This window comes from Lactuca sativa, chromosome 8, assembly GCF_002870075.4.
Source record: "Lactuca sativa cultivar Salinas chromosome 8, Lsat_Salinas_v11, whole genome shotgun sequence".
NCBI classification, from domain to species: domain Eukaryota; kingdom Viridiplantae; phylum Streptophyta; class Magnoliopsida; order Asterales; family Asteraceae; genus Lactuca; species Lactuca sativa.
The window spans coordinates 243,463,027-243,475,060 of NC_056630.2; the positions used below are offsets into that span (position 1 = coordinate 243,463,027).

The 12,034-nt window shown below is 36.8% G+C and overlaps 2 protein-coding genes across 2 annotated transcripts; both read right to left on the minus strand.

Annotated features, from left to right (window-relative positions):
• Positions 1 to 610: 610 nt before the first annotated feature.
• LOC111911315 (receptor-like protein EIX1) lies at positions 611 to 4,075 on the minus strand. Its single transcript, XM_023907107.2, has 4 exons — positions 4,066 to 4,075; positions 3,865 to 3,961; positions 1,915 to 3,493; positions 611 to 1,753 (listed from the first exon to the last, which is right to left on the minus strand). The coding sequence occupies exons 1-4, from the start codon at positions 4,073 to 4,075 to the stop codon at positions 611 to 613; spliced, it is 2,829 nt and encodes a 942-aa protein (XP_023762875.2).
• Positions 4,076 to 8,341: 4,266 nt separating this feature from the next.
• Positions 8,342 to 11,605, minus strand: LOC128127935 (receptor-like protein EIX1). Its single transcript, XM_052766685.1, has one exon. The coding sequence runs from the start codon at positions 11,603 to 11,605 to the stop codon at positions 8,342 to 8,344; it is 3,264 nt and encodes a 1,087-aa protein (XP_052622645.1).
• Positions 11,606 to 12,034: the final 429 nt, after the last annotated feature.

Sequence of the window (12,034 nt, forward strand, 5' to 3'; positions counted from 1 at the left end):
GTAGAAGAGAATATGCAAGAAATTAAACTAACACCAAAACCCACAAACAAACCACAGAAATCACACAAACCAGTTGTTCTTACTTTATGTTCAAAAGAGCAGGGACAAAATATTAATCAATACCTAAACTTTACCTCTTCACCCAATCATCTTCTTCCTTAACATAAAAAACAAGAACATCTAGGGAAAAAAAAAGGTAATGAGTCGATTACCTGATTCTTTGTTGGAGCCATGAAGATGAAAATATCAATCAAGACCTAACCTTTCCCCCTTCACCCAATCAACTTCTAACTTAACACGAAAAAAAAAACAAAAGAGGAAATAGATAATGAACCTGATTCTTAGTTGGAGCCATGAAGATGATAAGTGATCGATGCTACAGCAGATTGGTGCAAGAGAAGTGACAGGTCAAGAGCACAATAGCATACAAATATTGTCTAATCTAACAACTTGATATTATATAAATACCGAATGATAAATATAACAAACATTTCAAAAATTGAAACCTTTAAACAACATCCACATTACAAACATAGATCCAAATAGTAGCACTAAAACAAAAACTTCTTTAATAAACATCTATTCGAGAACTACTTGCATTCCAGAGGGCCTATACAGCTTCTCTTCTTCTCTTGATCTTGGCAACTTTTACCATGACTGCAACATATATCTTGTCCATGCTTTTCTCAACAAACATGAAAAGCCTCCGTCTCCAATGCTTCTTGAACAACAGAACTACAATTACACCCCAAAATCCTGTTGCAAATCCACTCATGATGTCCAGGTAAAACCACCATACCTTGATCGACTTGTCAGCTGCTTTATGTTTCTTCTTGGGCTTTGCTGTTGTTGTTGGGTCTTGATGATCTGAGCAATTGTTTGGCAATGGAGGTCCACAAAGATCTCTGTTCCCAGCATATATTGATGGATCATCAGTAAGGGTCTGCAACTGATGGCCTGTTGGAATTCTTCCCCACAAGTTGTTGTGTGACAGATTCAAATGACTCAAAAAAGTCAAATCTGCCATGCTTGGAGGGATCATCCCGGTCAACTCATTGTTTGAGAAATCAAGAGAAAATAATGCCGTCAAGTTTCCAATGGTGTCTGGAATATTCCCACTGAGATGATTATTAGACAAATTGAGACCCACCAACATAGAAAGTGCAGTTATCTCTATAGGTATTTCTCCTACAAGCTTATTGCTTGAAAGGTCCATGTTATAAACTATATCCAAAATTCTTGTATATTCAAGATCAACACCTTTCATAACCTGAATCACATTCTCATTAGAATCAGCCCAGCTATAACTGTCATACCACTTTTCTGCACCATTAACCATTGCATTCAACTCTCTTAGGCAATGAGGGATGATACCCGTTAAGTTGTTGTATGCAACATCCAAAATTTGAAGTTTTGACATTTTGCATAAAGATTCAGGAATTTCCCCGGTAAAGTTATTCTTGTGTAATCTTAAAACAATCAAACTTGTCAGGTTTTCTCCAATCCAGTGGGGTATCTTTCTAAACAATTGATTATCACCCACATCTAGGACTCTTAAATGTCTTAAATTCCCCAACTCTCGAGGAAGTTCACCAGTAAAGTTGTTGTCATTTAATTTTAACCAATGCAATGATGAATGACTAAGTGCTATATAGCTTGGAATGACACCTGAAAGTAAATTTGAGCTAAGGATCATGGCACACAACCCTTGCAGATTCTGGAGACACTTGGGAATTTTCCCTGTTAACCTATTCTGGAAAGATCAAGTAAATATAAATTTGTCCATCTGCACAAGGACTTCGGAATTGACTCATTGAAAATGTTATTTGCTAGTATTAATATCCGTCCTATTTCTGGAAGGTTTGTCAATGGTCCGCTGAGTTTGTTGTGAGAGAGATCTAAGAAATCAATGACAGGCATCTTCCCCAACCATCTGGGCAGAGGTCCCGAAATTGAAGCATTCGACAACACTAACTCAGAGAGCAAGAACTGATTCCGTAGCCACTGTGGCAATCCATTTGTGAGATTGCAGGAACTGAGATTAAGATGATACAACTGGAATGGAGGTATCCACTCACGTGAGACATTGAATGCCAACTTGGTGTTAGAAGAAGCATCCAAGTGCTCCAACATCGAAAGGTTAGCAAAATGGGCTTCGGAAACTACTCCTTCTAAGGAATTGTCTGAGATATCTAACTCATTGAGTTTGGCAAGTTGCCCAATTGAAACCGGAATAGTCCCATTTAACAAATTTGAAGAAAGCCAACATTCTTGTAATGAAACAAGTCTTCCTAGAGATGTTGGGATGGGGCCCGTTAAGTGATTGGATTGTAGATACAAAGATTCTAAAGCTGCAAGATTTCCAAAGGATTCTGGAATTGAACCATTCAATTGGTTATAAGAAAGGTCAAGTCTGGAAAGATTCCCAAGGAATGTAGGAATGGGACCGGTTAACCGGTTATCAGATAAATATAATTCTTCTAAATATCTTAATCTTCCTAGAGATTCGGGGATTGGACCTGTCAAACTGCTATTCCATAGACTTAAGACTCTCAAATTGGTTAGTCTTCCAAATGCTTTTGGAATTGTAACATTCAAACACCCACTTAAATCCAACCACTCCAAAGCATATTGGGAGCATTCTGAAACGTTTTGCGGTGGGTCAATCCTTTCTATTTCAAAAGGATTCCTCGATGCAAACAACTGTTTCAGGTAACACTGTCTCCAGATTCCAACATCCTCAATATTCTTAAAATGGTTAACAGAAAGATCAAGCTCTAGAAGGTCAGGCATAATTGGAACCGAAGAATGCAGCATGTTTCCTGAGAGATCAAGGACTCTTAAGGAACTCATGTTACTGAAAACAGATGGAAATATGCCTTCAATTGAATTCCAGCTAAGATCCAGGTGTTGGATGTTAGAAAGCATACTGATATTAAAATGAGCGGAAGATAGAAAAGTCTTATCAAGCCCACAAAGTGACAAATGCAGCTCTGATAAAGAAGGGATCATGTTTAGCACGTTTGCAAAGTTCCATGCCAAACTAAGATCAAATTCAGAAAGATCTAGGAATGCTAGGGATGTCATGTTTCGGAAAAATCCAGGGAGTGGGCCTTTGAAAGAATTGAAGCCAAGATCAAGGTGTTTTATGTTGGCAAGAATTCTACTCGAATTAAAAAAAGGAACAAGATGGACATTGGAAAGTCCACAACCATGCAAACTTAACTCTTTTAACGAAGGAAGATTGTAAAGCACCATGTCCATGTTCTTTGCTCCGCCAAGATCCACCCAACTCAAATCGAGATGCTCGAGTGATGGAAGGCCAAAAGTCCACGACATATCATCCGACATCAGCTCAACATTCAAACTGAGATCCAAAACCTTTAAATTAGAAAGATTTCCAATGTGAGGAGGAATAATACCTTGAAAACTAGCATGAGAGAGATTGAGATATCTTAGCTCTTTGAAGGAACCAATGAACTCAGGGATCCGGCTTCCATGTAAATGTACATAATAATCAAATAAAAAAAAATAACCATGTGTCCCTTTTTGAGTTTTTGTTTATATCAACCTAATCTTAAAACTTCATTCAACACAAAAAAATGTGACATTTAGGTATAAATGGTTTATTCTTGTCTTGATAGTTATTAACTTAATGGATTTTTTTGGCTTGGAATTCGACTTCTAAGAGATCTAACATTATGGTTGGGGGTATTTCAGAGAAACATTGTTGAATCCAAACAAATGCATGATTTCCAATTTGTGAAAATCATATTCTTTAAGCTAGGATAGGGGGAAACAACAAAAAAATACATATGTTTTTTCTTTGTAGATCTAAAATTCTTAGACTTTTGGCCCTAAGACCTTCTGTTATACTCTCCATGACAACGATCATGGTGAGCTTCCAGATCAGCCACCGGAGCAACCACGAACCACCTCACCACAACCGGAGTACTCTCCACTGATAAAGAAGAGAAATAACTAAGAGAGAGACAGAAGAAGGCTGAGAGAGAGAAGAAATTGGTCAAGAAGCCATGATTAGGCGTTGCGTTTCATCTTCAGCACCATGAGCCATCACGAAAACGACGAACCACGACCGGAGAGGGTGGTCTGCACGGTCGTTGTCTGTGGCCACGTAGACCACAACTCGGTTCGTGGTCCATATATTGGACGGCCTAAACATTTTTGTTTTTGAAACATGGTACGTCTTACTTCACCACTTTGTATGTTGGTCCCACTAGATAAAAAAAAGTGTTCTTACCTATTTTATCCTTATTCAGAGCCAAGTATAGGGATTTTTTTACTAGTTATGTATTTGACTAATAGTTTGTTCTTAATGGGCCAAACATGTAAAAATACTATTTTAGCTAAAAAGGAAACATTTCAAATAGATCAAACATTTTAATAGAAATCCATAGTATATTGAAGTATTTTCAACCATCCTAACTTGCTTTAATTAGTCCAAACAATTTGATCATGTTTTAATACCCTAATCTTATTCATATTTAATATATTAATTATATATGAAATTGAAAAAAGTGTTTGCAGGTTAGCCCAATATGGTTAAACGGTATCTTACGGTTTGTGTTTTGATATTGCATCCTACATGCCAATTTTGCCACATATAAGGCTAATATATCTAGAACCATCGATTTTTGTGGAAAAGTACGCAAGGTAATTAGGTATTGTGACAAACTTATTTTATGAAGAAATAAATAGGAGATATAAATATTCTTTCCCATGAATTGCCTACCTTCTTTACTTTTTTGAAGGATTGGCTATAGCTATATTGTTTTTGTATTACAATTTGCATCATGGTATGTTTTTCATCTTGTTTAACTATGTTCTTACTCATAAAATTGCTTTGTTTGAACTTACGCTTAGTTTCAAGATTAGTTTGACTAGTAACTTTGAATAATATTTGATAAGTAGTGGAACCTTGTTGATGAAATCAATGTGATTAACATTAAATATCTGGTCAGTAATGGAACCTTGTCATGTCATCATCTTGTTCATTGTTTGGTCATGTATGCTAAAAAATCAAATTACAAAAAGATGATGAAGGTATCAAAAGAAACAAGGAACCAGGATCGAAGATGGACATTTGCATTTTACAAGCTAAATGTACAACCTTTAATATAAGTTCTCAAGCAGTTATTGCATCATGGAGTGCAGTTGATGCAGATGAAAGGAAGAACAATATGTTGCTTTCTTCAGTGCTACGGGATTGAATTCAAAACCCAATCATATAACCTACAGTCCTACACTATATATGAACATGAAATTACTAAGGAAAGCTTTTGTTACACAGGACAAAACTGATGACAGGACAACATCTCTAAGACTATTCTCAAAGAGGATTGGGAGTGGGAGGGGAAGAAAATCGATCCAGGTCTTATGCATTCCAAATGCAGGTACATTCCTACATAATAAAGGAGGCTTAAAAGAGAAGAAAAGTGATACCGAAGATGCATATGAGGAACTAATCTTGGAAGAACTACAGAAAACACATACTTAACTATTTGAAAAATAGCCAAGGCATGCAACTTAAATGAATCCCAGACCATAAATTTCCCAAGCCACCATTTTCAAAAGTGTGCTTCACCTGCAAAAAAAAATGAAAAATGAAAACGATATCGTTTTGGACGTTGTTGACTGTGGAAAGTGAAATCATCTGTGATTTAAAAAAAATGTATTATCATGTCATGTTGACTGCGAAATTCAAAGACCATACTGTGAAAATCATAACCTATGGTATGAAAATTTGCACATTGTAGAGGATGTTATCTTATAAGAGATTGCTTTGTAAAAAAGAGTTATCAGAACCAATTGTCTGTATTTTTTAGCACAATTTTCACTATGTTTTTTCTTCTGATTTCCTTAGCAATTTTTTCCACCTTACCCTTTTGCTCTTGCCGAGATAACATGAGTTCAAACATTGTACATGACTAATTGTTGTTTTTTGTTGGTGGTTGATGGCAGTTAGAAACAACATGTTTATACAATGCAACAAATCGATATGTTGTTGGTGGGAACCGATCTAGCAGCAGAAGAGGGTCCGGTAGTAAAAGATGGAAAAAGTTTTGCTAAGAACAGATACATAGAAGAGGTAGCAACAATCAAATAGGTATCTGTATCTCTCTAAATGATTATCACGATGTTGGTGGATATGTTGCGTTCCAATAACAACTCAATTCACAAGTAGTTTCTGAAAACCAATACACGTATTGACAAATTCAATATGTTGATCCCAGAAGATATTCTGTACCATATCAAACACTAATACCACCATATCAAACGTAGATAACACCATTTGAAAGGCCGATTGTATAATATCAAATGCCAATTATACAATACAACCTATTTTTCCATTCTAAAAAGTGGGTCGCCGAAAGGAGAGGAAAGTGGTATTGAAGATGCATATATATGTGTAACTAACCTTGGAATAACTGTAGGAAACATACACTCAACTACTAGAAAAATGGACTATGGTCTGTAACTCAAATGAGTCCATGAACCGCAATTAACTATTTTTGTTGATTATCAAGACTAGCTAAGAGTAAACGTAAATAAGAATAAAAGGCAAATACAAGTAGAAAGAAGTATATTGAATCAAATTGTATCTGAATTGAAAGCAACAAAAAGGAATATCAAGATGTTAAACCCATGAAATCTCAAACCCATTGAAAATCTTGCAGCATGACAATGCTCAAAGACACATCAAGGGCTTACACTCAAGAAAAAAGGTGATAAAACAAAAAACCTATTGCTTTTGTGTATGCTCGACGGCTTTGAGTTATCTTATTATTTATTGCACATCTTGATGTGTCTGAGCATGTTGATGTTGTAATTTAATAACTTTGCATCAGTTCTGTACTCTTCTCTTTGCGTAACCATTTTATTTCAGCTTCCCTTTGGATTTCAATTCTATGTTACCTGCTGAGTTGATTTAAGTCCCACCTTCAAATTTTCTTCAAAAGTTACCTCTTGGTAAACCCCTCATAAGAAATGTTCATGCACAAACTCCCACCTATTCAATAAATCTTGCTAAATCCCTGAACCAAATCACAGAAACCAATAAAAGATGAATGTGTAAGAAACTAAACACCACCAAAAACCACAACAACCATGCATGTACGGTGTTGTTTATCATTCATAATAACATAACCAAGACCAAAACTTTCCCCCTTTGCATGAAAAAAGAAAAAGAAAATTTACAAATAAAAAAATAGATAATAAGTGGATACCTGATTCTTACTTAACTATTTGAAAAATAGACCAAGATATGTAACTTAAATGAGTCCTTGATTTTACAATTAACTATTGTTGTTGATGATCAAGACGAACCAAGAGTAAAAGTAACAATTTGGAAAAGCAAAATACAAAAAGAAAGAAGTATAGGCAATAAACTCGTATTTGATTTGAAAGCAATAAAAAGGAAAATCAAGATGTTGACCACAGGAATTGTCAAACGCATGGAAATTCTTGCAGCATGACAATGCTCAAAGACACATCTACGGCTTAAACACTCAAGAAAAAAGCAATAACACAACCTTGACTGCTTTTAAGTTTTTTTCTTTATTGATTCCATATAATGATGTGTCTCCAATAATGATGTGTCTGACCATTTACATGTTGTAACTCGATAACGTCTTGCATCATATCCGTCTTCTCTTTGCGTAACCAATTTCTATCTCAGCTTCCATTTGAATTGTTGTTCACTGATTTGTTACCTGCTAAGACTAATTAGACTGCCACCTTGGAATGTTCTTCAAATGCAACCTCTTGCTAGACCCTTCAACATCGTTCACTTGCAAACACCCATCTGTCCCAATAAATCTTGAGAAATCCCTGAATCAAACTACAGAAACCAGTAAAAGAGAATGCACAAGAAATTGAACACCACCAAAACAACAGAGAAACCATGTGTGTTGTTATTTTTTGTTCACAAGAGTAGGGCCAAAACATCAACCAAGGCCTAACCTTTCAGCTTTCACCCTTCACCCAATCATCTTCTTCCTCAACATGAAAAACAAGAACATCAAGAAAAAAAAAATCGATAATGAGTCGATCGATTACCTGATTCTTAGTTGGAGCCATGGAGAAGAAAAGTGGTGGATGCTACAACAAGTCAGTGCGAGAGAAGTAGCAGGTGATCAAGAGCACAATAGCTTATTACAAATGTCATACAAACCTATAGTCTAATAATAACAACTTGATATTATATAAATACCGAATATAACAAACATTCCAAGATTGAAATTATAAATCCACATTACAAACACAGATACAAATATTCACTGATAAACACATATTCAAGAACTACTTGGATTCCAAGGATCTATGTGGCTTCTTGTCCTCTCTTCATCTTGGCAACTCTTACCACGATTGCAACGTATATCTTGTCCACAGTTTCATCAGCAAACATGAAAATCTTGTGTCTCCAGTGCTTCTTCAACAACAGAACTCCAATAACACCCCAAAACCCTGTTGCAAAACCACTCATAATATCTAGGTAAAACCACCATACCTTGATCGACTTGTCAGCTGCTTTATGTTTCTTCTTGGGCTTTGCTGTTGTTGTTGGGTCTTGATGATCTGAGCAATTGTTTGGCAATGGAGGTCCACAAAGATCTTCGTTCCCAGCATATATTGATGGATCATAAATAAGGGTCTGCAACTGATGGCCTGTTGGAATTCGTCCCGACAAGTTGTTGTGTGACAGATTCAGATGGCTCAAAAAAGTCAAAGCTGCCATGCTTGGAGGGATCATCCCGGTCAACTTGTTTCCAGATAAATCGAGAGATTCTAACCTCGTCATGTTCCCAATGTTTTCTGGAATCATCCCACTGAGATGATTATTTGACAGATTCAGACCAATCAGCATAGAAAGTGCTGTGAGGTTGACCGGAATTTCTCCTACAAGTTTATTGCTCGAAAGGTCCATGTTGAAAACTATATCCCAAGTTTTTGTATATTCAAGATCAACACCTTTCATCACCTGAATCACATTCTCGTTGGGATCAAGAGTGTCATTATACCGCTGTTCTGCACCCTTAACCATGGCACTCAACTCTCTTAGGCAATGAGGGATGATACCTGTGAAGTTGTTGTGTGCAACATCCAAAATTTGAAGTTTCGACATTTTGCACAAAGATTCTGGAATTTCCCCAGTGAATTTATTCCCATGTAACCTTAAAACCATCAAATCTGTCAGCTTTTCTCCGATCCAGTGGGGTATGTTTCCGAACAGTTGATTATCACCCACATCTAACACTCTTAAAGCTCGTAAATTCCCCAACTCTCGAGGAAGTTCACCAATGAAGTTATTGCCATTCAATGTTAACCAATACAATGATGAATGATTATTTGCTATATAACTTGGAATGACACCTGAAAGCAAATTTGAACCAAATCTCATGGTTTCCAGCCATAATAGATTCTGGAGACACTTGGGAATTTTCCCTGTTAACCTATTTCTGGAAAGATCAAGATATTTCAAATTTGTCCATCTGCACAAGGACCTTGGAATCGACTCATTGAAAATGTTATTTGCTAGTATTAATTCCCATTCTATTTCTGGAAGGTTTTTCAATGGTCCGCTGAGTTTGTTGTGAGAGAGATCCAAGAAAGCAATGACAGGCATCTTCCGCAACCATGTGGGCAGAGGTCCCGAAATTGAAGCATTCGACAACACTAACTCAGAGAGCTCCCTTTGATTTCGTAGCCACTGCGGAAATCCATTTGCAATATTGCAAGAACCGAGATAAAGAAATCGCAATTGGAATGGAGGAATCCACTCACATGAAACATTGAATGTCAACTTGGTGTTAGAAGAAGCATCCAAGGCACTCAACATCGCAAGGTTAGCAAAATGGGCTTCAGAAACTACTCCTTCTAAAGAATTGTCTGAGATATCTAGCAAACTGAGTTCGGCAAGTTGCCCAATGGAAACCGGAATAGTCCCATTTAACAAATTTGAAGACATCCTAATTTCTTGTAATGAAACAAGTCTTCCTAGAGATGCTGGGATGGGGCCTGTTAAGTGATTGGATTGTAGATACAAAGATTCTAAAGCTGCAAGATTTCCAAAGGATTCTGGAATTGAACCATTCAATTGGTTATAAGAAAGGTCAAGTCTGGAAAGATTCCCAAGGAATGTAGGAATGGGACCGGTTAACCGGTTATGAGATAAATATAATTCTTCTAAATATCTTAATCTTCCTAGAGATTCGGGGATTGGACCTGTCAAACTGCTCATTGATAGATCTAAGTGTCTTAAATTGGTTAGTCTTCCAAATGCTTCTGGAATCGTACCATTCAAACACCCACTTAAATCCAACCACTCCAAAGCATATTGGGAGCATTCTGAAACGTTTTGCGGTGGGTCAATCCTTTCTATTTCAAAAGGATTCCTCAATGCAAACAACTGTTTCAGGTGACACTGTCTCCAGATTCCAACATCCTCAATATTCTTAAACTGGTTAACAGAGAGATCAAGCTCTAGAAGGTTAGCCATAATAGGAACCGAAGAATGCAGCATGTTTCCTGAGAGATCAAGGACTCTTAAGGAACTCATGTTACTGAAAACAGATGGAAATATGCCTTCAATTGAATTTCGGCTAAGATCCAGGTGTTGGATGTTAGAAAGCATACTGATATTAAAATGAGCGGAAGATAGAAAAGTCTTATTATCTAGCCAACAACTTGAAAAATGCAGCTCTGATAAAGAGGAAGGGATCATGTTTAGCAAGTTTGCAAAGTTCCATGCCAAACTAAGACTAAAACCAGAAAGATCCAGAAATTCAAGGGATGTCATGTTTCGGAAGAATCCAGGGAGTGGACCTTTGAAAGAATTGGAGCCAAGATCAAGGTGTTTTATGTTGGCAAGAATTCTACTTGAATTAAGAAAAGGACCAAGATGGACATTGGAAAGTCCACAACCACGCAAACTTAACTCTTTTAACGAAGGAAGATTGTAAAGCACCATGCCCATGTTCTTTGCTCCGCCAAGATCCACATCACTCAAGTCGAGATGCTCGAGTGATGTAACGCCAAAAGTCCATGACATATCATCTGACATCAGCTCATCATTCCAACTGAGATCCAAAACCTTTAAATTAGAAAGATTTCCAATGTGGGGAGGAATAATACCTTGAAAACCAGCAGCAGAGAGATTGAGGTACATCAGCTGTTTGAAGGATCCAATGAACTCAGGGAACCGGCTTCCTCCAAAATCATTCTGACTCAAGTCCAGGTACTTGAGATGCCTCAACTCAGCCAATGAAGAGTTCACCTCATAACTAACTAAGTAGCTTTCTCCTTCACCAAAATAGTAATCTCCTCTGAGATTGAGGCTGTCAACGGTTCCAGTGAGACTGTCACAGTGGATTCTTTCCCACTGGCAACAATCCTTACCCACCCATGAAGACAACATTCCGTAACGATCTTCGATGACACTCCCTTTGAACCTGAGAAGAGCAAGTCGTTCTTTCTGGGAGCAAACAACAGTGACATTTCCAACACCCAAACAAGTATATTTGGTTGCAAACAAAAAAACACATATGAAAATGAGATGGAACCCCAAACCCCACGGATCCCCCATTTATCAACCCTCCCTAACTCAGTTTAATTTAGAAGAAAGTTGAAGTGGAAAGATAGTTTGTTATGATGAAGTGATAGATTATTATGAAGAAGAAACCAGTTCATTTATAATGCCACAAATGAAGAACAACTTAATGCCATGGAAGACTTGAAGTCAATGGACATTTGTACCCACAAGTCTGTTCCCCATGTCAAACAAGCATTTAGATTTTCAAGATATCCAAGATAATTTATAATCTTTTTGTAAATAGTAGTTGTGAATTATAAACTGAATTTTGATGTCCAATCATTTTACACAACTAACTACAAGAAACTAATTTTTTGTTATTATTTGACTTGACAAGGTTGATGTGCTAAGCCCAAGCCTAATTAAAAGATACTTTCTTCTGCAACTCCAAATTAAAGATATTATATCATCTTTTATAAAAAA

What these genes read in the sequence shown, in the direction of transcription:
- LOC128127935 (XM_052766685.1), bottom strand. Translation starts at nt 11,605, where the DNA reads ATGGGGGATCCGTGGGGTTTGGGGTTCCATCTCATTTTCATATGTGTT.
- LOC111911315 (XM_023907107.2), bottom strand. An exon ending in CATGGAGAGTATAACAGAAG is followed by an intron (nt 3,494 to 3,864) that starts GTCTTAGGGCCA and finishes TTTACATGGAAG; the next exon opens with CCGGATCCCTGAGTTCATTG. An exon ending in GATGGTTGGGGAAGATGCCT is followed by an intron (nt 1,754 to 1,914) that starts GTCATTGATTTC and finishes TGATCTTTCCAG; the next exon opens with AATAGGTTAACAGGGAAAAT.